General features: G+C 45.2%; 1 protein-coding gene across 1 annotated transcript in view; it reads left to right on the plus strand.

Moving 5' to 3' along the window:
• LOC144686486 (A disintegrin and metalloproteinase with thrombospondin motifs 12-like) overlaps positions 1–23,289 on the plus strand; it is a 665,462-nt gene extending 642,173 nt beyond the window's left edge. The window contains exon 25 of the mRNA XM_078551763.1: positions 23,115–23,289. Coding sequence (XP_078407889.1) covers positions 23,115–23,289 — 175 coding nt within the window. The remainder of the gene's footprint in view (positions 1–23,114) is intronic.
• Positions 23,290–26,662: the final 3,373 nt, after the last annotated feature.

A 26,662-nucleotide genomic window follows, 5' to 3' on the forward strand; every position in this document is an offset into this window, starting at 1 on the left:
AACAGTGCCCCCCAGTTCTGGACTCACCCACGAAAGGAAACATCCTTTTGACATCCACCTTGTCAAGGCCGTTCAGGACCTTGTATACTTCAATCAAATCACCCCTCACTCTTCTAAACTCTATTCTTGGCAACATCCTCGTAATTCTGCTCTGTATTTTCTCTAATGCAATTACATCCTTCCTGTAATGCAGTGACCAGAACTGTACGCAGGACTCTAACTGTGGACTAACTAGCATTTTATACAGTTCCCATATTGAAGATTGAAGTGGATGGCGCCACACTAGAAAAAGTAGACAGATTGTCTATTTAGGACAAATGGTAACAGAAGATGGTAGATGCGATGCTGAAGTTAGGAGAAAGATTAAGATAGCCAGAAGTAATTTTGTGAAGATGAAGAATGTGTTAACAACAAGAACATTCAAGCTTGTAGCAAGGAAAAAACTGATAAGATGCTACATTCTACCCGCTTTCTTGCCTGCCTCAGAAACCTGAACAATAATTAAAGATCTATGGAAGAAAATAGAGACCTTCGAAATGCGGATGCTAAGACATATGCTAAAAATTCCATATACAGACCATAAGATCAATGAAGAGGTGCTTGAAATTGCAAGAACAACAATAATTCTAAGAAGTGACATCCCAAAAAGGAAATGTCAGTATTTCAGCCATTTGCAAAGCTACAGAGCTCTCTTCTAGAGGGGAAAGTGAAGGGCAGCAGAAAGAAGGGTCAACCTAGGCATAGTTAGATGATGGATATCACAGAGTGGTTGGATGTGTGCGGATGGCACGAGACAGAGGAGCATGACCATAAGGGCAGATCTCCTGGCGGGAGTAGCTACAAGCAGCAGCAGCAAGAGAGCTCCCTGCTCTTATGTTCTGTTGCTCAGCTAATAAAGGAAAGTATCCCATATGTTTTCTTAACCACCTTATCTACCTGTCCTACAACTTGCAGGAATCTGCACTCCACGATCCCTCTGTTCCTTTACACTTCTCAATATGCTACCATTTGTGATCTATTCCCTTGCCTTGTTTGCCCTCTCCAAATGAATTACCTCACACTTCTCCAGATTAAATTCTATTTGCCACTTGCTGTCCACTTGACCACTCCATTGATATCTTCCAGTAGCCTAAAGTGTTGTTCCTCACTAACAATCTCAGGACCAATGTTTATATCAACCGCAAACGTCTTAATCATTCCCCCCATATTTAAGTATAAATCATCAATATGTACCACAAAAATCAAGAGACCTAGTACTGAATCCTGTGGAACACCATTGGAAACAGCTGTCCAACCACAAAAACACCCATCCGCCAAAGCCCTTTGCACTTGACTCTAAGACAAATTTGGATGTAACTTGCCTTTTGCCCTTGGATTCTTTCCTTTCTGACCAATGTGCCATGTGGGATTCTATCAAAGCTTTGCTAAAATCCATGTAGCCTACATCAAACGTGCTACCCTCATTGATCTTTCAGAAACGACCTTCCCGTAACAAGCTAAAATGACTATCCTTTTTAAATGAAAATTTATACTATCGCAGAGGGTTGTGGGACTGGAGGAGATTACAGAGATAGGAAGGGAAGGGTGAGGCCATGGAGGGATTTGAAAACAAGGATGAGAATTTTAAAGTCAAACCATAACTGGGAACCAAAGTAGGTCAGCGAGCACAGTGATGATGGGTAAACAGGACAAAACCATATCAATAACAATCATGCACTAATGACCAAATGAGCACTCTCTTAAAACCTGCAGTAATATTATTACTCCTCGATCTTGAATAGTGCACCAGCAGCAGTTTAATGGCTTTACTTAATAAATTATGTGTAATTGATGTCTGGGTATTGCCCCTTGGTGCTTGTGCTTTGATTTTGATGTTACACCTAATGTCTTTTAAGTGATTCCTAAGAGTATTACTTGACTTAAGGGTTCACTGGTATTCTGCCAGTCTGAAGTCTTCTTGGGGTATATATTATAAGGCCTCTGTATGTGACTTAGTCATATTCAAGATTTAGTTCTGACGAAGGGTCATTGGCCACAAGTGCTGCCTGACCTGCTGAGTTACTTACAATATTTTCTGTTGTTATTTATTCACAATTCTTGTCGGTTAACTGATTTGCTCTCTTTAAACTGCCTCTCCCTAAACCTGGTACAATAGATACATCTGGGGAACAGAGTGGCCACCAGCCCATTTATTGTAGTGATTTCTCTTTGCATGAGGACATTTAATTCTCAACGGCAAATTGTGTTTCTTCGCTCTGTAATGTCCATTTCTACTTTGACTTTCTCTTTCTGGTTTTATGTCGGCTGTTTAGCTATCTCGCAGCTGATCTAAGGGATTAATGCTATATAGTTTTTCATTGGTTGGCCCACTGTGTAGAATGTAGAGCCACAGAATGAAAACAGCAATATGAGTAATGGGAGCAAATCCTACTATTGAACAACACACTGTCAGCCTTTATTTTCAACACATGCACATGAATGACAAGGACACAGAGTGTTGTGCTGTTTTTAAAATATAAGTACGTAAATGGGTAACACATTGCGAAAAATGTTCCCAGCTGCAATGGGCATTGAACCAACTGTTGTTGACACAAGATAAGCAGATATGCTTACTTCACACATCATGAAGACAGATAATCTCAGAATTATTTGATCTCTATTGTCAGATAAGCATGTGAGGGCAAGGTTTGAAGTGTAATCCAAAGCCCCACTATTAAAATAGTCAGGCATTGGAAAGGCAATTTTGCCTATTAAAGCATATTTCCCCAAGCATATTAATACCTCAAATTGATGTTTTTAAACTGTAACTTTGGCAAAAGGTCAACAAAGGAACTGGAATAACAGCACCATTAGCTAAAAACGGATAATCACAATGTTTCCTGAGCATTCAGCTGTTCTTCCTTCCAAGTTAAGGTGGAAGATCAGGGATACCCCAAGGAAATTTGCCCCTCAAATTTCCTGTCATAACATGTAGTTGTGTTGACCAACTCCATTTTTTTCCCTCAGTTACTTTGCTCGGCATGTTATTCTAGACCTTTATCACTGTCTGAGTGAGGGTCTTATCCCAAATTGCAATATTTTATATTTATTAACATGAAGATCAACTTATTTCTTAATTCATATGGTGTGCTACAACACTGTTGCCCCATTTTAATGCGTCAGCAAGTTTAACCAATTCACACAAACGACAACCAACAATAGCGTACATTTGAATCACAGAATTATAACAGCACAGAAGGAAGCCATTCGGCCCATTGTGTCTGCACTGGCTCTCCAAATGAGCCTTATGACCTAGTTAATATGTAGGTACAGCAAGTAATTAAGAAGGCTAATGGAATGCTATCCTTTATTACAAGAGGTTTTGAACATAAAAGTAAGGATGCCCCTTCTTCAGAGCTGAAGAGAAGTGGAAATGTGATGAAATTATACTGTTTATGGGAGCAGTCCACCTGGATAGAAGGCCAGCAATAGATGGAGACAAAGGAGGGATTGACAAAGATGTCATGAACTGAAGGACAAAGGGAGTGTTGATGATAGTGGTTAGTGCTAAAAAAGGTGCTAATAGTGGCATAAAGGTAAGAAAGCAGAATGTGATTATAGCAGAACAAGGGTAACATTGTGTGAAAGAACAACATGGAACAAGTAACAGATGGCCCTGTGGGCGATGGGGTGGGGGGAGGGGGCGGTGGTGGGGGAAATAAAGGATAGAAAATGAGATAAGGGGGATGGGGTGGGGAGGATCCAGGAACAGCTTCTCCCTATCTATTCTGTCCAGCCCCCTCATGATTTTGAACTTCTCTATCAAATCTCCCCTCAGCCTTTTCTCCCAAGTAGGACAGTCCCAACCTCTCCAATCTATTCTCATAGCTGAAGTTTCTCATCCCTGGAACCATTCTTGTAAACCTCTTCTGTACTCTCCAATGTGTTGTTCACCTCCTTCCTATAATGTGGCACCCAAAACTGTACACAATACTCTAGCTGAGGTCTAACGAGTGTCTTATATAAATTCAGCATAACCTCCTTGCTCTTGTACTCTATGCCCCTATGAATAAAGCCCAGGATACTATATGCTTTATTAATTGGTCTCTCACCTATCCTGCCACCTTCAATGATCTATGCACATATACATCCAGGCCTTTCTGCTCCTGCACCCCCTTCAAAATTTCACCCCTTATTTTATATTGTATCTCTATGTACTTCCTACCAAAATGCATCACCTCACACTTCTTATTGAACTTCATCTGCCACCTATCTGCCCACTCCACCAACTTGTCTACGTCCTCTTGGAATTCCACACCATCCTCCTTGCAGTTCACAACACTCCCAAGCTTTGTATCATTCACAAACTTTGAATTGTCCCCTACACCAAGATCTAGATAATTAATATATATCAGGAAAAGCAAGGGTCCCAATACCGACCCCTGGGGAACTCCACTATAGACCTCCCTCCAGCTTGAAAAATGTCCATTAACCATTACTCTCTACTTCCCATTTTTCAGCCAATTTTGTATCCACGTTGCTATTGTCCCTTTTATTCCACGAGCAATAACTTTTCTCACAAGTCTGTTGTGTGGCACTGTGTCAAATGCCTTTTGAAAGACCACATCAACAGCATTACCCTCATCGACCTTTTTTGTTACCTCCTCAAAAAATCCCAGAAAATTAGTTAAACACGATTTCCCCTTTAGAAATCCATGCTGGCTCTTCCTTATCAACCCATTGCTTTCCATGTAGTTACTAATTCTATCCCGAATAATTGTTTCTAGAATCTTGCCCACTACTGAAGTTAAACTGACTGGTCTGCAATTGCTGGACTTATCCTTACAACTTTTTTGAACAAGGGCGTAATGTTTGCAATTCTCCAGTCCTCTGGCACCACCCCTGAATCTAGTGAAGACTGAAAGATTATGGCCAGTGCCCCTGCATATTCTACTCTCACTTTCTTCAATATCTTTGAATGCATCTCATCCAGTCCTGGCGCCTTGTCAACTTTAAGTTCTGACAGTCCATTCAACACTTGCTCCTTATCAATTTTAAACCCTTCTAGTTCTCTGCCACCATGGCCTGGGTAACATTTATCTTCTTGGTAAAGATGGATGCAAAGTATTCATTTAATACCTCAACCATGGCCCCTTCGTCCACGTGTAAATTCCCTTTTAGGTCCCTAATCAGCCCTACTCCTCCTCTTACCACTCTTTTACTATTTACATGCCTATAGAAGACTGTGGGATTGCCCTTTATGTTGGCTGCCAGTCTTTTTTCATAATCCCACTTCGCTTCTCTGATATGCTTTTTCACCTCCCCTCTGAACCTTCTGTGTTCCTCATGGTTCTCAATTGCTTTTTCTACCTGACACCTGTCATATCACACTTTTTTTTCTTTATCTTAATTTCTATCTCTTTTTTCATCCAGTGAGCTCTGGATTTGTTTGCCCTACCATTCTCTTTCAATGGAATTTACCTTGACTGTGCCCGAACCAATTCTTTTTTGGAGGTAGCCCATTGTTCAGCTACAGTTTTTCCTGCCAGTCTTTCATTCCAGTCTACCTGGCCCAGCTCCGTTCTTGCTCCATCGAAGTCAGCTCTCGTCCAGTTAATTATTCTTACTCTGGATTGCCTATCGTCCTTTCCTATCATCATTACAAAATGCACAATACATATAGTGCCTTTAATGTATTAAAAAATCCCAAAGTGCTTCACAGGGGCATTGTAAAACTAAATAATACACTAAGCCACGTATGGGGATATTAGGGCAGATGACCAAGACCTTGCTCAAAGAGATAGCTATAAGGAGTGTCTTATATCACTATAACAAGCAAAATAACAAAGATTTTAAAAAATTGAGTAAGTCAAGGCACAACTAATTGCCATGGCAGAAAACTTGAGGGAAGGATTTGCCTTCTATTTCTGTTTCTCTTTCTACAGATGCTGCAAGTCCTGCTGAGTATCTCCGGTATTGTCTGTTTATAAACAACTCGCAGTTTGCTTTTGATATCCTCAGCCTCACGTACTCAATCTTGGAGATCTCACACAACATTCCACCCACAGTCTAATGTTATTCATCTCAAAAATACTCTGTACATTTTAAGTACTCTGTACTTTTTAGTCCAGTGATTTACATCCAGCCTGTTATTAAGTAATTGCTATTAAGTAATATTAAGCAGCCCACCTACCCGCCTCATCAAACACCACCTGCCCCACCTGTGGCAGAGTGTGCAGATCCAGCATTGGACATTTTCATCACCTCCTGACCCACAATCCTGGAGTGGAAGAAAGCCATCCTTGGTCCTGAGGGATGGCCTACGAAGAAGTATTAAGTAATTGTCATGTAAGTATTGTCTCGGCTTGCCCTTTAAATATGTGATGCCCACATCCCATGAAAGAATACATTTTTAAAAATGGCAAATAGTGGAACCACTTGAAACATTCTTGAGTTGAACGATAAAGAAATACCTAACATAATACTTCAGAGACTGATTTTTGAAACCTTACAGAAGTATGGCATGCTTGACATTGTGTGATGAGCATTAAATATAATTGATGACCTTCAATGATTCTGTTAAGTCACAAAGTAAATATTTTCTCTTACCAGATGCTAACCTGGATTTGTTACACAATTCAATCATTTTCTGTTGTTATAATGTACTAGAGACAGAATACATGAAGATCTAATGTCAAATTGCCCTATTGAGTCAATTGGTTCGATAGAGCACTTATTAGAGTTGTTATCCGACAGTTTAGAACTGGACAGCTCATTTTTCTGAGAGGCTGCCAATTAAATATAAAACCTAAATCAGAGTTGTCTGGGGTAAAGAGTTGTCTTATTATTATTCTTCCTATTATTATTATGGTTCTTAAGGAATTATTAACAACAAAGCAAATATCGGCACTTAATCCATGATTGCTGGATCCTACAATGTTCCTGCCTTTCCCACTGTTCAGTTTTACTCTTGGGAAAAGGTGATAAACCTTGTGCCTGTGGTGCATTGGGCCAGATACTCCTAAGGTGGGTAGCTCATGTCAGCCATCCACCTTAGGAAGAAGTGCCACAAATGGCACAATTTTCATTCCAGGGGGATGGGTACAGGATGGAGTCGGGCCTACTGCCCCCAGATACAGATCAGAGGCAACCATAGGACCTACTGAGTGCTGAGATGGGCTGTTCCCCATGTTTTGTGAAATATTAGGCCCTCTAGCCGTCAACTCTCACAGCTCTTCACACCCGCAGCCGCTCCCCATGGCCCTGCATACCCTCAATCCCCACTCATGCCCCCCACCATCCAACCCCATGGCCCCTTATAGCGTCCTTGACAACTCATTATGCCTCATTATGCAAGTTTGGCTAAGAGCCCACATTCTCGTAAAAGCTTTCCCTTTATTGAAACAGATGCACAGAAGGGAAAACATTCCTTGATTGATAGAATTACAATCTTTTTTTCTTAGATCTAATTTGTCAATGGCTCAATGTTTATTTACACAAGATAAAGAGGTGTCAAGTGCTTATAGTTTCTATTATTGATACTTTAAAGTCTGGTTGATTAACATTTGTATTTGGTTGTAGCAGCAGAAGGTTTTTTTAAAGAAAATTATGAAGGAGTGTTTTTCTTAAGCAATTCCACATATGCCATTGTTACCATAGGGTTCATTGGGTCTGGACAGAGTACATACTGGGTGAATGGGCATGGAAGTACCATAAGTTTGCAAGGGGGCTATAAGGAGCTATGGGGGGGCATTGTGAACATGGATGGCATGGGTAAGACCTTTTGTCTTTGAAAAGTTTCCCAAATCCACACTAAGGTTGACAACTCTTCTGAGGGCCATGAGCCATGAGTCTTTGAGAAGCTGGCCTGACTCCATGAAAATTGTGGGGTTAGGAGATGATTACCCCTGCACTTAGCCGGCCAGGCCATGAATGAAGGGTGTGGGCTCACTGTTCACATCCTTGTCCCATGCCAGAAAAAATTAGGGGCATTGGGAATGGGGGAAGGAATTTATTTTATTTTTAAAAATTCATTCATGTGATGTGGGCATCACTGGCTAGGCCAGCATTTATTGCTCATCCCTAATTGCCCTTGAGAAGGTGGTGATGAGCTGTCTTCTTGAACCACTGAAGCCCCTGTGGTGTAGGTATAGATACAACACTGTTAGGGAGGGAATTCCAAGATTTTGACCCAACAACAGTAAAGGAATGGCAATATATTTCCAAGTCCAGATGGTGAGTGGCTTGGAGGGGAACCTCCATATGGTGGTGTTCCCATGTGTCTGCTGTCCCTGATCTAGATGGTAAGCGTCGTGAATTTGGAAGGTGCTGTCAAATGAGCCTTGATGAATTCCTGCAGTGCATTTTGTAGATAGTGTACATTGCTGCTACTGTGCGTCAGTGGTGGATAGAGTGAATGTTTGTGAATGAGGAGCCAATCAAGTGGGCTGCATTGTCCTGGATGGTGTCAAGCTTCTTGAGTATTATTGGAACTGCACTCATCTAGGCAAGTGGAGAATATTCCATCACACTCCTGACTTTACCTTGTCAATGGTAAACAGGCTTTGAGGAGTCAGGTGGTGAGTTAATTATCACACAATTCCCAGCCTACCTGCTCTTGTAGCCACTGTATTTATCTAGCTAGCCCAGTTCAGCTTCTGGTCAATGGTAATCTCCAGGACATTTATAGTGGAATGTTAATCCCGGAATCGGATCCCTATTTTTAAAGGTCCTCAGACTCTCCATGACTCTGAAAGCAGTTCAGAAAAGGTTTACTAAGCTGATTCCTGAGATGAAGAGGTTGTCTTCTAAGGAAATGTTGAGTAGCTCGGGCATATACTCATTGGAGTTTAGAAGAATGAGAGGGGATCTGATTGAAATGTTTAAGATTCTGAGGGGGATTGACAAGGTAGAAGCTGAGAGGATATTTTCTCTCATGGAAATCTAGTACTAGGCAGAGCTATTTAAAAATAAGGGATCTTCTATTTAAGATGAGGAGGAATTTCTTCCCTCAGAGGGTCGTTAGTTTTGGGATTCTCTTCCCCAGAGTGCAGTGGATGCTGGTCATTGAATATATTCAAGGCTGTCAAGGGTTATGTTGAGCAGGTAGGAAAGTGGACAAAAGGCCACAATCATATCAGCAATGATCTTATTGAATGGCCAAGAAGGCTCAAGGGACCAAATGGCCTAACCTGGCTCCTATTTCTTATGGCTTACCACCACCCTTAGCACGGGTGGAAATAGGAGCATTCTAATTGGACACAGCACGTTAGAATCTCCACATGGGCTCTTCTGCTGAAACATTGCCAGAATTACCAGAGAAATTGCAAAATACCATTAGTGCGGTTCCACTGGAGTTTCCCCTGAAGTTATACTGGGAGATCAGGAGAATTCCATGCAGAAGTTCTACCACAGCATCATCTTTGGACAGGGAGAGGAGAAAGTGAGGCAGGACTTCAGGTTCTTATTGCTATCCAGTGAGCCCTGCTAGAAGTTCCATGGGCAGACTCTTACAAGCAGACTCTTACATGGGCAAGCAGGTGGGCACACGCCCGATGTCATCGCACACTCGTGCAATATTTTAGTCAGCAGGCGCGAGTGGGTGCCAGAGCTTCACCCGCCATTAATTAAGAGGCCACTTAAGGCCATTAAAAAACCAATTGACGCCGATTGTTCATTGCCCCTGCGATTTCACACTTGTCGGATGGGCAAAACGAGCAAGCGGCCAGCCGACAATTTCAAAAACCTCCGGCTCTTTCCAGGTGTCAGTGGGGGATCTGTGTGGGGTCTCCATATCAGCTGTCAGTTGCATCAAGCTGGTGACAGAAGCTCTGTTCAGGTGGTTACTGACCTTTATTCTTTACTGTACAGATGAGGCCAGTCAGGTTGAGTGAGCCAGAGGCTTCACAGCAATTACTGGGTTCACCTGCATCCAGGGTGTAATCGACTGCACACATATGGCCATCAAGGCGCCAGTGGGTGAGCCCGGTGCCTTTATCAACAGGAAGGGTTTCCACTGCATGAACGTGCAGATAGTGTGTGACCACAGGATGCTGATTCTGCAAGTCTGTGCAAGGTACCCTGGCAGCTCCCATGACTCTTACATCCTGAGACACTCCCAGGTGCCAAGGCTCTTCAGTGCCCCAGCCCGACTGGATGGATGGCTGCTGGGTGACAGGGGCTATCTGTTGAAAGGGTGGCTCTTAACGCCTCTCCACCATCCAAGAACACAGGCAGAGCAGTGTTATAATACGAGTCATGCCTCCACAAGTGTGGTGGTGGAGAGGACCATAGGTCTTCTCAAGATTCGCCTCCGGACCGTTTAGGGGTGCACATCAATACCCCCCCAGAGCGGGTATCACTGATAGTGGTTGCATGCTGCACTCTCCACAATCTGGCACTGGCAAGGGGGGACCCACTGGAGGATGGGGATCATGATGCAGCTGCACAGGCCACAGAGGATGAATTCAGTAGTGAGTCAGAAGAGGAGACAGTGAGGAGAATGCTGAGGGCATGGAGGCCGACCTTGGTAACCTCCAGAGTGGCAGGGACACCCAATCAGCTGTCAATAGTTGCATCAAGCTGGTAACAGAAGCTCTGTTCAATGGGTACTGATCCAATGTTCCTTCAGCTAGGCTACCAAAGATCAGCTTCAGCCTCATGCCAGGGCTGCCACCTCCATCCCTGATGTCCGAAATGACCCTTTCATTTGCACCCAAAGTCCATTCGGTGCCTGTGCAGTAAAGGTTAGAGCCACCCATGTCCAGCTTTACATACTGGCGTACACTGGACCACCTTAAATAGAAAAATTGAAGCATACTCGGGCCATTACAACAAAAGAAAATTTATCTCATGTTGACACCCATAACAAATTAACAGAACCTTCCCTGGTCTTCAACCCCAGTCTAGTTGAAATAAACAAACATTGCACAACAGAAGATCACCAGTCCCGCTTTTGCTCATGGTGCCTTTAACTTATGTTTGCGAGTGCTATGTCTTGGTGCTTCCCCCCTCACTGGCACCAGCATTGGAGACAGCTGCTGACTCTGCTGTCTTGTTGGCCTTGATGACCTTGGCGGTCGTCCTCTGGCCAGTGGAGCCTGTGCTGGCCCCGCCTGGGAGGGATTGGCCAGTGCCACAGCTGGCATCTTTCCAATCACCGCAGCCTCATCAGATGCCACGGTCATTGGCAGAGGGGTGGAGGAGCTGCTGCCGCCATCTAGAGCGCCCTGAGAGAAGCCCGCAGAGATGACAAGCAGCTCATGTGCCAACGTGAGGTCGCTGTGGACCTCCCTGCTCACCACTGATGGACGGGCACCTAGCTGGGATACTAAGTGCCTCATCCAGCTCCCACACGGACACTGACCACCTGAGGTCAGTGCCTGTGTGAAGGCTTGCAGGTCCGAGCGCAACCCCAGGAACCCCTGATTCTGTTCCTGGAGCAGCCTCTCCATGAGAGTCGCCAATCTCTCAATGGAGGAGGCAGTGCGCTCAGCCATGAGGATCACCACAGTAAACAAGCTCCGCATGGACTCCTCATGGATGTCGGCCAGATCCTCCTGGATATCTCACTGGGCATCCAGCATCTGCCGCCTAATGGATGACTTCAGAGGCTCATCATCTGCCTTCGACTGAGCATCATCCTGGTCTCCAGCAGCCCTCCGACTGCCATCGCCCTGGGCACGCTCTGCCTCTGCCTGCACCGCAAGCGAGTGCAAAGTGTCCTCACCGCTGTGCACCAACATTCTAGCCGAATATCTAACGCCCACCTAGGTGCTGGTATTTGTGCCTGTGCCTGGTTCAGAGAGCAAGTGTGACGCAGATGCATCTGGAACCTGGCAGCCCTCTGGTGTCAGGGGTGGGTCTTCGGGGTCCTGCGATTGGGTGTGTGGTGGCAAACCTAAGGGAGAACAACAACATGTCATTAGCTTAAGTCATCACTCTTTCACTGTGCATGCCCAGCACCCTGGTGAGACCATGGAGATCTGCATCATGGTGCCCTCGTCTTTCAATGATCAATGGTGAATCCAATTTTGAGGCTTCCATCAATGATGAGAGTACACAAGAATATTTGCACCATCTGAAAGTTTCACCTCTGTGCACTGCACTCTTACCTTGGTCTGACACCCCAGCCTCTCTGCGGCTGGTTGACTGAGGTGGGTGGCGTCCCTTCAGGTCCAAGGCGTCCTGCTCGTACCTGGTTAGGATTAGTAGGTTAGCTGGGCCTCCGCTGGTCCGTGACCTTTCAATGCTGTTATGGGTCATCTCCTCCTGAAAGGACAGAGGAGCATTGATCAGTCCACTCTCTACCTGCAGCTCCATTGCAGCCTGGACAACCTAACCTGAGGAACACCTGGCAGGGCATACCCGAGTCGTGGCCCTCGAGCCGCAAGGCATTCAGTCCAAGCAGCCAGGGCTCACCCCCTTGGCCAGCTCAGGCGTCATTGACAGTCGGCACTCAGACTCTAACACCCCTGAGCTCCACGGGGGGATGGCCAGACCTTAACACTTCACCACACTGACCCATTCCAAAACAGTATTCACCCTTCCCAAGTGCAGCAGGCCATTAAAGCTCTTGCTGCACTGGACCCGGGTGCGCCATTCCACATCATGGCTGCTGACCAGCGCTGCCACCTCCTCCCAAGCTCTTTTCATAAGGTGCGGTGGCTTCTTCTTTCCACCCCTGGGGACACGGGTATCCCTCCTGGCAGCCATCTCCTCCAGGAGATACTGATCAGAAAACCGGGAGGGGGGGCGGGGGAGGGGGGGAAGGGAGGGGCGAGTGCACACCTGATCTGCCCTCCCGCCTGGCATCTGCAGCCACATTACTCTCCACAATTTATACTCACCTGCTGACAACAACGGAGTTCTCCTCATCGCCAGCAGCCTTCCAGGGTCTGACTGTGCTGGCTTTAAACTGGCCGCTGGACAACCATTGGACCTGGTAGCTGACAGGGACCTGTCCCACCTGCCCCTTCCCAGCCAGTGGGGAGCCATGTTTCACGTTGGGCAGGCCTTAATTGGCCCACTAGCCGTGAAATTGCGGCTAAGGGCTGTTCGCGGGCAGTGGCCCATTTCCTGGCTGCTCCCAGGCCCGCCAACCGCGCCCGCCCACCGACCTCAAAATTCTGCCCGATGGGCAACATTTTCCCCCTATCGGGGAGTTTGGGGGGGTGGGGGAGGGGGAGTGCAGGAGTGGGTGCAGAGGGGCGGGCCTCCAATTGGCGCCCCCAATTGGGGGCATGCCGTCATTTTCGGTGGCGGGCCAATTGAGGCCCGCCCAGCGTGACATCCACCAGGAAGCATCCACCAGGACTCTGTGCGGTCGGGGGGCGGGGATTCCCTCAGCCGGGAGTCCACTCTTTCACACGTGTGCGAAAGAGTGCACAGATCTCCCTGAGGCAAAGTGCAGCCTCAGGGAGATCGGCTCCAATTCAAAAGTTGAAATAAAGGTAATAAAAAAATTTACCTGCCATGTCCCCTCAAGTGACACGGTCACATGAGTTGAGACATGTCCATAACTTTTATTTAAGCATTTGATAAAAATTTAAATGCCCTCACGAAACCTCATCCTGCCCGTGGATGAGGTTTCATGCTTTTTCTGAGGCCCGCCAGGGCTCCCGGTCTGCCCGCCAACCTTAAGGTTGGATGGGCAGCTCCATCAATCAGGTTAATTAGTTTTCTAATGGCCTTAATAGGCCGTTGACAGTTTGGCGGGTGCGCAGCTGATTTGGCTGTGCACCCGCCGAATTGAAAATTTACATAACGCGGGGTGACATCAGGACGCACGCCCGATGTATCCTCGCATCATTTTACGCATCGGTGAGCGGGCCCTACCCCCACTCGCTAACCGGAAGACGCTGGCCTATAGGGAACATTTTCCCCCCATCGGTGGGGAAGTGCGGGAGTGGGCACTGGTGGCCGGCCCTCCGATCGGTGGCCCCGGTTGGGGGAGGGGGGGCGTTGCCATTTTACGTGGGCAGGCCAATTAAGACCCACCCAGCGTGACATCTGCCAGGAAGTGCTATGCGCTTCCCTGCCCCCGCTCGCCAACTGGAAAAACCTGCCCTACGTGTGTGTTTGACTGTCAGGTAAGGACAGAATTACTTTGGCTGTGCTGGCCTTGACTGTCAAATGGACCTCTCATTTATTATATAGATATAGATATGAAGACTAGCCAATGAGTGGGCATGGAATGGCTCCTAGTACTCAGCAGTGCATCAGCATGGCTCAGTATCTACAGGAGAAACAAAGCAAATTAAATGATCAAAGAATTATTCAAAAATACGCCAATGCAATTATCTATGCTTCAGTCTTCATGGGGCCAGTGTTTGTATGCATATCCACTTGTAATCAGAGAATGTCATTTTTTGGTCCTTTTATCACTTTAGTGACACTAGCAATTTGAACTAACTCTTTTGATGCTGTGAAGTGATGATTAACATGTTGGACTGGAATATGGTCCTGTCAGCTAGCCTGAGGCAAGTTGCTTTGTAGGTTTACTGAGACAAAAGAAATAAATGATCTTGCAAATACTATTGGGTTTTATCACTTATTCCCTAATATTTTATCATGTGGATATTAGTACTTTTCCAAACTGTTGCAGCTCCCCACTATTGATCACATAATGATTTTTGAGCTCAGATTTCCAAAACAATCTTAAGAAATGGAACAGGTCAGGAAAATAACATTACAGGGTAGAAAGGTAGAGAACAGGATCAAGCTTTCGAAATGGATAGCTATTTATTTGAGTAAGAGGAAACAAGGTTGCTGAAGTGGGAGCATCAATTGTTACAAATGTGATGTTTTATAAATTGTTATGTCTTGGGACTGTGTCTTTAAATTAGGGTAAAATGGAGGAAGGAAGGGGGTCATGCAACCTGTTCTAAATTCTGCTGACATCAAGCCTGGGTGTTAAAGATCAAAGGTGGCAGGTAGGAGCAGGGGATGGTGGTGCTAGATTGTTTAACTGAGGAGAAAGTACAAGGTGTTCATGCCTGTAAACAATTACCGAAGCATTTGTGCTGATAGTGGATAGACAGTTAGCATCCCAAGTCCTGGGAAGGTATTAGGAACGTCAGATTTTGTAAGTGGATATATTTTAAACACTCTATTTAGTTTCAGGATAGAATGAAGTTGGGAGGCTAAGGGATAGCTAATTCATCTTTCTACCTGGATACAAGGCCCATGTGATTCATCTTGCTATGAGGATGGGCTTTGAGAAGGGAAGAATCCTTAGGAAGCCACTGTAGGATCAAGTTACAGGTTTTTCTAAAAATATCACTGAACTTCACAGGCAGGTTCAGTCTGCGAGAATCCAAGAGAAAGTGAGAGAGAGAGCTGGAGATGGAGGCAGCAAGTCTTTATGGTTCACTATGCAAGAATGTGGGTGGGGTCTCACACTTGGATTTAAGAGACTAAGGTTCTGAGGGTTTAAACAAAGCTGGAAGATTCACCCATCTTTGGCTAAAGGAAGGGACCTCCAGGGTAACCCTCAACGTGAAAGCCAGTTCAGGAATTAGAATCATCCAGCTGTGTAAAATAAAAGAAACCAAGCCCTCAGGAGCTAAGAATCGCTTGGGACTGGTTTCTGAGAATGAAGCATCTACTTAAGGGACAGAGTAAAGTGTAACCATGGAAGGAGATTTTCGGTTGTTTTAAATATCAAATTAGTGATCTTTTCCATAGCCTAGAGTATAAAATGCCTACTGAAATAGTGTTTAGTCAGTGTTGCTTTCAGTTTGTGCGTAGCAGTAAAAATGTTAAAACTTGAAATCTTCACATGTAATTCCTTTAACATGGCCTCTGGGCATTCAGATTTCTTCTTCTAAGTTATTGGTCTCTACGGGGGTTGTAACACGATGTAGAAAGTGTTGATTAACAAGTGCCCAGGGGCTGGAATTTTCAGTGTATTTTAAATACTTAGAGGAAGAATGATTACAAACCTCCCACGTTTACTAATGATACAACATTGTGGAGGGAGTTGTGGGGCGTGGAGGTTGTTGCAAGTAGTAGAGAATAAGGGGAATAGTTGTAGAAGCAGCTTGACTGCTTGATAGGAATTTCCTCAGAGCTCTTACCACTCGCCACCATCACTGGCAGTGCAGCGCTAACACTGGCTGACATGACAAAATGTGATTTCCTCGGCACCCTGGAAAACTTAGGGTGGTGGAGTCTGTACAGGTCTGAGGAAATTCCTGTCTCTTGTTTAATATTATTTAAATGCAAATGGAATAAAAACAAACAATTGAATGGGAATAGTCAATACAAAATATCACAGGAGAGGGATCTAAGGGTTTATATTGAAAGCAGCCTCAAACCAGTGTGTCATGGTGGGCTGAAAAAAAGACACACAGGAACTTAGGGTCCTGCCCTAGCATGAACTATACAAGATTCTGAAGGGGCTTGACAAGAGATTGTTTCCTCTGGCTGGGGAGTCTAAAACATGGGGGCTGGATAGGATCCTGCCCTAGTATGAACTATGCAAGATTCTGAAGGGGCCTGACAAGGTAGACACTGAGATTGGTTCCTCTGGCTGGGTAATCTAAAACACAGGGCCACAGTGTCAGGATAAGGGGACGATCATTTAGGACTGTTAGGAGGAGAAATTTCTTCACTCAAATGGTTGTGAATCTTTGGAATTCTCTACCCCACAGCCTTGTAGATGTTCCATTGTTGAATATCTTTAATGGTCGTTTGGTTGTACAGAATTTGAGTACTACTGAAAAAGAGACATGCTGTAGAAGCTTTTCATCTTACACTCATCAGGGCAGAGTCACAAGAATACCAGATTTCAAAGGGAACAATAGTTTATACAAATTCTATAAAAAATGGTGCTGATTGGTTGGCAAGTGGACTCCAATTGGTAGCGATGTTGCAACGCAGAATGCACCAGGGAACAGTTACCCCAAGTTTTTGTTTAAATTCAAACCAGGCAAGTTGAGTCTGATTGGTAGAGCCATTGTCCTGGGAAATGCATGAGGGAGCAGTTGTCGCCTAAGCATTTGTTTAGGTGAAAAAGGTGCAATGCCTGGACATTTTCTTTCTGTTTACAAAGGACAGAGCCCTGCATATGAATATGTGTAGCTTCAAGCAAGCGTAAGTGAGCCGCATTGCGAGCCTGACTGATAATCTTAAATTGGTTGATAGTGTAATTTTTGGCACAATCAGGATTATTTAGTAAGTGTTGTTCAATTACAGAGTCAAATCTAATGTAATGTTACAGATAAGAGGGGGATTAATTTGCACAGTCCTGATTTGTCCTCTCACTACCCATCCGTAAACAGAAAGGTGTTTTTAATTTCTGATTTCCCTCCTTTATAAGTGGTGGCGTGCTTTACCTCCATTTCTTCTCCTGGGTCTTGGTCAAAGGATGTATTTTCCCAGGACTGCAATCTTGAGGTGTTTAATGGAAGAGTCAGGGTCCCTTTTGTCCTTTGCAGACACACTGTGCCTGTTGGCCAGAGCTCCACCTTAGAAATGTAAAGGGGGCTGGTGCATTTCTTTGGAATTTGATTGTCGGTAGTCACAGAGGGCATTAGCACCTCTTTAAAAATAACGAGGTCCCTGCTGGTTTCTGAAGGCTAGAAATTCCTCTGGTATGAGTCATGGCTAGTCAGGGTAATGTCTTGTCCATTTTAAAAATAAAAATAATAATTTTTATAAAGTAGCCAGGATGACGTAGATGTATATATTCCTTCCTGTCTTCTGGCCGGGGCACTATATTCTGAATTTTGCAAGCACAGGTTCACGTCAGTACTCTACCTGTTGCGAAGAGTTGAAGGGATATGATGTTTGATATGCTTCACCAGGCTTTGAGACTTATGGTCTACATACCTGGCATCACTCTGGCTCTGAAATTCATATGCCTCATTACACATCTGCAGAACATCTTTTTGCCTTGATGGCATCTGTTATTGGAGAATACCACTCATATTGCGACTGCATAGTAGCAGCATGAAATGTCTAGCTTCACCTTTTGCTCAAATTTTTAGAAATATGCAAGGGGTAGGAGGTAGGGGTCATTCTATTGAAGACATGTTTCTCTTGGAAACCGATGAAAATCTTAGCAAGAGCTAGGTCTGGAGGGGATCCTATGGAAAACTCATTCAGAACTGGTTGTAACAACTTCCAGGATAACCTGAGGTAGACTGGGCACTTTGCGGGACTAAAATTGGTGGCCTTTGATGTTGACGTTGCAGGGCCTCAAGGCCAACCCAGATATACATATCTGTAAGCCTGACAAAGGGACTGGAATAGCTATCCTCAACAAGCATGGCTGTCCTGACATTATGGTCATTTAAAGGCAAGGAACAGAGCCTCAGAAACCCCAAAGAAATGCTTCAGCTATTCATTGAATAATTAGCTTAGCCATTTGGGAAACCTATTCAAAGGATCTCTATGGATAATTACCTTATCAGTGATAGTACAGTGGTGCACTGATGAATTAGCAACCTGTTGCTAATGGTATTTTTCCATTATTTTTTAAGAAAAATGATTTAAGTCACCTCCGCGAGAACATTGAAATTAAGCACTGCTTATCTGAGCTACCTTTAATGGGACTGTGATAATTGCACACGTTATTTATTGCTCCTGTGTTTTAAGTAGCAGCACACTCTAATGGGTTACCGGAGAGTGCATTGGTTTTATTATTCTTTGAACTTAATATGGGTGACATTTTGGAAATGTGTTCATTTTGATAACACAGTGAATAAGTCCCCCGGCCACACACCGCTGCTGTCATGGAGAGTTTACACAATTTTTCATCCTGCTAATCTGAAAGAGATAAGGACCGATTACTGTCTTGTAAATTCCTGGCTAGTTTATATAACATGAAAAAATGTTTTGAGAGAAAGTGGCCCAAGGGATGTTTAGTCAAATTTCAATTTTGATACATATTTCTTTCAGCAAAATTGATTTTTCTCCTTGTAAACTGTTGAATAATGAATGCAGCATCAGAAAAATAAAAGGGGTTACAGATTTTCATTCCATTTTAAATCAGAAATTCACTAGAAAAATTCAGGTGAAGAAACACATTTTTGGGGAGGTGGGGTGTAAGATTCTTCCACTTGTCAATCGTAACTCTGGTGGAGGAACCACAGAAATCCAGGAAACAATATAATTTGAAATTAGTTTATACCATTGCATACTGCCCCCAAAGTTTGAAAGTCACCCTGAAGGGATAGGAAAGCTGTTTGCCAACACAATGTTCTGTCTTTATTCATCTTTGGGTTGCCTCAGGGTCCCTGACAGACTCCCTGGTGTGCGTTACTCTGGTATCATTGACACATTTTTGGGGATGCTCCTCTGTTTGGACACCTCATGAGCTAGGTCAGAATGAAAGTGAAACGATAGGCTGAATCTGCTGTCGCCAGTCTTATTCACATCCTTTTTGATTCTCTTCCCACGCCTAGAGATGGATGAGGCAGGTGAAGCACATTCTTTTTCCATAGCTAGTTATTCTGGGAACAGGTCACTAGCCTTGTCAGCAGGAGGCTATTGCTTGAGGGATGCCGCTCCACATGGAGCATGACTTTCGCTCCTAACTCCTGTCATAGGCATATTGGATGGATTTTCAGGTTGATAATCAACCTGTTTGACTGCATTATGAATTCACCTTCTGTGACCATCAAGTCCTGGAGTGGGAATCAAACCCAAAGCTTCTGGCCCTGAGGCAGGGACACTACCCACTGCAGCATATTTACATTAGGCTGCATCTATTGACAGCACAAAATGAGGGGGAAGCACTTCCCACACATGTGCAGATGCAGCCAGTGACATCATAGTCTTTCATATTGATTAAGAAGCTTCTTCAGAATTAACTATTATTATTAAAGATGGGTTGTGATTAACTACTCTTTTTTACAAAAATGTAGGAAAGCCAATTCTCAAGATTTACTCCTGTCAAAACTCTGCAGTGCCACATGAATCTTAGTGTTTGTAAAGTTTCCTAAGTATCTAATTTATGGACGCAGGTTATTTGGCTCAAAGGCTCTTACTAGGACCAGGCTTCCCAAAATGGATTGAGTTCAGTCCATTACTGCCAATAAAATTAGCTCCACACAGGCCAGTAAAATCTCAGACACCCAAAACTTGGAGAAAGAAGTGGTTGTTGAACTTTTGAAAATTGTTGAAAGTGCTGATTGAGACTTTATTTAGTGCAAATGGTTGCACACGGATGCACTGGCGTTTGCAGCACGGGCTGAGTGTGCATGCGGAACTGTTCCTGGTGCCTGGCCAGTTGGTATCAGGAGCTACATTGTTTACATTATCATGCAGAGTCTACACCTGGGATAGGCCCAGTTACATTGAAGTGGGAATGCCCAGGAAATTCAGGGCAGCATGGTGAGGTTGGAAACTTGACACAAGATGTCTCTGCTTCCATTTCCCCTTGGGAAGAATTTAACGTCTCGTGGGCAGGCGGGCGCCTGACCTGATCAGGCATAAAATAGTGCGAGAGGACGTCGGGCGAGCGTACCGACATCATCCCACACTCGCGCGATATTTCGCTCGGCGGGTGCGCGCAGAAGTCAGAAGCGTGCCCGCCGACATTTAAGAGGGCAACTAAGCCCAGTAACGGCGCAATTGTCTCTGATTTTTCATGGCCTATCCAACCTATCGTGGGGTAGACGGGCGAATCGGCCAGGCGGACTTTGCATTTTTCATCAAACCTCATCTAAGGAGGTATCCGTTATTAAATAAAATTAAAATCTGTGGACAGCATTTTTATCATCTATATGTCCAGGTGCCTGATTGTGATGCTTGGACGGCTTTTTTCTGATTTTCAAAACTTTATTTCATGGTTTTCAGATCTGCAGCTCCCTGAGGCAGCTGTCTGCCTGTATGGAGCTTTCTCTCACTGCTTGCCTGCCCTCCTCCTACCCCCACCCTGGCAACACTGAGCTTTTCAGCGCATGCTTCACGCTGGCTGGCCGTAAATTGGCCAGCCAGGCTGAAATCGTGGTCAGGGGCCCTTTGCGGTGGGTGGTCCATTTCCCAGATGATCTTGGGCCCGTCGATCGTGCCCGCTCGCCAAGCTGAAAATCCAGGCCCTTGTCGCAACTGAACATTTAGCAGGCACAATGAAGAGATTATTTGCTCTCCAAACTGGTAATCCTCCTTGATTGTGTCTTACTAGAAAACTAGGCCATGCTAACCAGAAGTTTCAAAAAGGCTGGCAAAGCTCCTTAAAAGTTAAAACCTAAAGGAAGCTCTTTATTATGAGGCTATAAGTTGTTGAAAAGACATAGGCTGGAATTTTCTGGCCCAGTTGATGTCGAGCATCATGCCGGAGGGAGGGACAATATGTCAAGAGGGCCAAAAGTCGGTTGCACGCCATCATGAAAACAGATTGTGATCATCCACTTCACCCATCAATGGCAGGCCGTCTTTCCCACCGTGACATGTCAGGAACCTCATTTCAATGATTTAGCATCTCATTATTAGCCCCTGCTCGCCAGAATCATCCCCCCAAGTCAAATTTACCGCTCACGTCGGGCGTGACTTCAGAATGGCATGCTTCACAACTGCCTTAATAGGCATGTACCTGGCGATCTGAACTTCAAGGGGATCTCGGAGGTGAGTGCACACAACTTTGCGCAGCGCTCGTGAGCATCGCCTGTAGGACATCGAGGAAGAGGCATTCATGGGGAGGGGCACAGGCAAGTCGCTTTTTCCCAGCTGGCTTTCAGTGCAGTGCCGAGGCAAGGGCTCCAGTGTGGGTCAGGCCAGGGGTGGGGGGGGGCCAAGCAGCACAGACAGAAGGAAGTACTCGAGCACATGCTGAGGTGTGGGGGGAGGGGGAGGGGGATGGTGAGGGGAGCAGCCACACGCTTGGAGAAGCTTGTCAAAAATGAGCATTCTTCCACAGCTGAGACAATTCACCAGCAGCTCCATTGACATGTTTGGAGTTGGGCCTCTGAAGCTTATCTGCCCACTCAAGCAACTTTGTTTTACGCACACACATTTATCGTACAAATAAAATGACACATACCAGATGGTTTATTTTTATTCAGATTTATCCTGGCTTTAGTGCTTTATTATTGAAGCATGACTCGTTGCAGTTTTTTGTGGAACTTGTGGTTTAGTCAACGTGGAAAAACAACTTGCAATAATTACTCTCAGTGTGACAGTCACTGAAATAAATTCTATTGTAAAATGGGAATGGGAATAATACTGCAGACAACCTAAACCTAGCACATTCTTTTTTAAAAATTGGTTAAGGTTAGGAGAGAATTTGTAAATAGCTAGTTCTGTATACAATGGCATTTAAAGTTTTGCAAGGAATTGAATTGTGAATAATGTAAGTCTGTGAGAAAAGAGGAAAGCAGTAGGCACTGTGTTAATGCATCATGTGTATCGAAGATGATTCGAAGAGTCCAACAAGGACTAAGGCAACAAAGAACCCTCGCGTTTACGGGCTAAGGTTTCGTTTAAGGAAGAAAATATTGGACAGGGGATGTCAGAGATTATCCTAATTCGATTGAAACCTGTGTTTTCCTCAATCGAAGTTTTTGTCGATACTAATCAGAGTAATAGGAAGTAAACTGGAAAACATAAAGCATGAATCTAATTGTATTTCTGGGTGCATAGGGGCTCAATATCTTTACTTTTGCCCCTCAGGAATCGCCATTCAACAGAAGAAAAAAAAAATGCAGAGGGGATAAGATTGAAACAAATGCTTGTGCCTTCTCTATTCTACTGCTGATTATCTGTTCGCTGCAGTTATCCTAATGACAGAAAACCAGGGCCTACAGTAAAACACCAGATCACAGAATAGAACTTTTGGTTATACAGTTATTTTTTTCCCCAGTGCAAGTGCTGTGCTCCAAATGTTCACAGTGATATGAATTGTATAATTTAAATGATGAGCTCACCTTTTCAGGGATCACAGACACAGGTTTCACATTCCATCTGTGGTTCAGCATTTTACAGCAATTAACCTAAGAACAGAACTGAAGCAAGATATTGGTTACAATTGTGCTTGTAAACAAAGGGAGAGTGGGGCAGATTTTGGTCTGCCAGTGTAAAACCAGCCATACAGGAGGATGTTTGGATGGGGTGATGAGGGGTGGGAAGTAGTTGATATGATATTTTTACATAACATTGCTAACGGAGTTTTTCTTTTCAGATAACAGCTGTATTAAGGACAGAATGTCAAAAAAGTTTTGCCTCACCTTGAAGAAATTGGGTAGATGCTCAATGCCAACAATACGGATGCAGTGTTGTCACACTTGCCAGAAATTTAACATCATGACATCGAGAAGAGGAATCCAGCGAAGTTTGAGCCAAAGAGCTGCTTCAGATTCATGAAAGAGATTGGAGTTTATACCTACATGTCAAACAAGAACTCCACATTCCTTGAAGCAAGGTCGAGAATGATTCTGTTACCTTCAGTAAGGTGCTGTTTAAACCTGTATTGATCAATGCTGTAATTCATTGCTTGGTTGACAAAGGAAATAATACTCATGCAGGCAGAGCTGCCAGGTGCAATTTTGTCTCATTGGCTAAACAGTCTGAATGCACATTGCTTTTCCAATTTAGTCAGTTCTTCAGTCATTGCAAGCTCTATTAGTTTGCATCAAAGGAAACTACACTTTCACTTCAACACCTATAGGGGACTATTATCTTAATTACAGAAATGCCAACATAAAGGAAAATAATTTTTCAATTTGGCAGGCTTTACTCTTTAACCTGAAAAACTAGGGCACTGGAAATTAAGTATTGAAACCATTGCATTTGATTTGAAAACAATTTCCCAGGTCACTTCATTTTACCAAATAGAACCTTCCTGTGATTAATCATTGCCATATCTGCTGCACTTCAGTCTAGAATTAACCTTTCTCCCCATGGCAAACATCTAAATGCATCCCTCTTAAGTGGCCATATACACACCTAGACATCTGACAGTCACAACATTTCCTCTGTAAACTCTTTTCTTCAGCTGTTGCACTCAATTAAGATCAAATTAAAGTTTGCCTGTCTAACAGAGTCCAAATCTGCAGGGTCAGGGGTGGGGAGCAGGATCACTGCCTGGATGCTTTGGTTTGCTTTGCCAATTAAGGTAATCAGTTGCCAACCTTAATAACTGCAAAAGTGAACACCTCCACATCACAGGACACCGACTTAAGTAGAAAATACGGCATTTATATAAAATAAAGACTTTAGTCGCAAACTTCAGATGAGTAGCGACTGTTATAGTGACACTACAGGTGGAATTCTCCAATCCGGGACTAAGACCGGAATTTTCCGCCCATTGGCGTCAGGTACCATGGCAGGTGTGAGCAGATAATATGGTGAGAAGGCCAAAAGCCAGTTTTACGCCATAGTGAAACCAGTTTGTGATCGTTCACTCCACCCGTCAATGGTGGGCTGCCCTACCCACTGTCCAAAGTCACGAATGTCATTTTTATACATTTCCATCTAATTATTAGCCCTGCTTGCCGGAATCATCCCCCCTGCTGGATCATCCAGGCACCACGTTGACATGTTTCACAACAGTACATAAGTGACATGCACCTGGCAAGCTGCACTTCACTCAGGACTTCGAGGTTTGTTTGCCTACCTTTCTTTGGGTAGCACTCACCGTCATTAGTGCCAGGCTTCATAGGCAGCACCACATCGCTTTTATGGGGGCTCACGGGCAGGTCTCTACCTACCAGGCCAGCTGGAAGGCAGGGGTGGCTTTTCAATAGCTGCAGGGCTAGGGCTTGCTTGGGGAAGGGGGAAAAGTGGCCTCAGGCAAGGGAAGTGGCTGCAGGATGAGGGCTGTACTTGGTGAAGTGGAGTATCCCAGGGTGTGTGTGGGGAAACATGTTAACCTGTGCAAGTGACCTCAAGATGGTGAGGGCTGAGGAGGCAGTTTCCAGAGGAGATGAGGCCAGATGGAGATGTGAGGGTATCTGTGAGAGAGTGAGTGGTGATGCCCCTTGAGCTGGCAGTGAGTGAGATACCAGTGAATGTGTGATGGCCTTGTGAGTGTGTAAGTTTAGAGTGATAAGATGGTTGCCTTACCCTGGCAGCACGAATGGCTGACTCCTGTGTGTAGCACTGGCACTGACCACCTCTGCCACCGCCTGCCAAGCCAGAGTGATGAGACTGATGGGATTCCTGTGGCCAGAGTGAGGGCAGAGGACATTGCAGTGGACCTCTAACGGTGTCCAGAAGGTGTCCCAGGGATGTGTCAATGAATTGGGGGCTGCACTTTTCTTGGCTTTTAGAGCCATGTCTTCACCAGAGCAGTCCTGGGCTGTAAGCGTTGAGAAGTGTGCACGTGCCCAGCGTGAGGAAGCGGTGAAGTAACGGTATGGAGGGGAAATCGGAGACCAGCCACTAGCGAGATGGCGTGTTTCCTGTGGCTGCTTAATTAATGTGGTGGGAATGGGATGATAAGGCGCAAAAAGCTGCCATTGTGGGCAGCGGGTAAAACTTCCTTTTTCCCGTCCACTACTGCACTTTGTGCAAATCTGGGATGAGTCCCGGGGCAGGGACGGGGACAGGAGTGCTTACTGCTGCGGAAGCTGATGGGAAATACCACGGAATCTTGCATTCCCGGTGTCATTAGGCATGCGCTGATGTTCAGTGACACCTCCCTGTGCGTCCTCCAGAATCATGTCAAGGTGTGGAATGTACTGTACCCGGCTGATGGGAGGAGGAGGCTGAGCAGGGAAGCCAAACCTGCATAGGGGCAGGTGGCCGATGCCATCAGTGCCCAGGCTGCCCAGAGCAGGTCAGTAATACAACGTGCAAAATGATGAATGACCTCATTAGCTCCACCAGGGTAAGTAAAGCTCCAGCTGCCCGTACCAACCACAATGAGACCAATATGCCAGGGTACATGGGCCTAAGTGGCAATGGCATAGTCGTGCCTCATAGCCCCAGTGCAGTGCATCTACTCTGTGGTGGGGTGACCACTGTGCCCCCTTTACCTTTCCACATACAGAGATCACTATATGGAAGGGGTGGGGGGGTGGGGGGCAGTGGGCTTAGGTGCAGAGGGCATCAGCAACCTCTGCAAACCAGATACCTGTCAGAGCCTTCCCCTTGCATGTGGATGGTCTCAGTGCTCTGGAGGGAGCTGGCCCCCAACCCTGCTGGACAACTTGCAGTGCAGTAATGCCGAGCCACCTTAAGAATGTGAGTATGAGAATTGAATGTCAAATTGCAATGTACAAATGGATTCAACATACAACTGCTCTCAAACATCCTTCCTGTTGTTTTTGAGCAGGAGAAGATGAGGCATAACCATAGAGAACAGGAGAAGACGGGAGAGGGTGCCCACATCTGAGGCCTCTCATGTAGTTCGAAGAGAGGGCAGCTCAGCTGGCAGGCATGGGGCTGGACCGGGCTGTTGGCAATGGGAAGCTTTGACTTGGGCATCCACCCAGCAAGGATCCATCCACGATATAGAAACCTGAGGGCCAAATGTGCCTCCATGTTAAAGGCAGCTCATGCTGTCACTTGCACTCTCCGCTCTCACCTACAGGTGCCATTCTCTCCCTGCCAGGCCTCAGCAGAAGCTCTAGCTCAGAGAGGAGCCAGGAGAGAGGACACGACACCTGCAACCTTCACCAGCCCAGGGGCACATAACGCGGTGGGTATTAGTTCTGTCTTAGGAAGTGTCTCACAATTTGGTGGTCACCACACGGACACATGTCCACAGCAAAAGGAGGCAGGGTCAGCCGAG

This window comes from Cetorhinus maximus, chromosome 1, assembly GCF_964194155.1.
Source record: "Cetorhinus maximus chromosome 1, sCetMax3.hap1.1, whole genome shotgun sequence".
Taxonomy (NCBI): domain Eukaryota; kingdom Metazoa; phylum Chordata; class Chondrichthyes; order Lamniformes; family Cetorhinidae; genus Cetorhinus; species Cetorhinus maximus.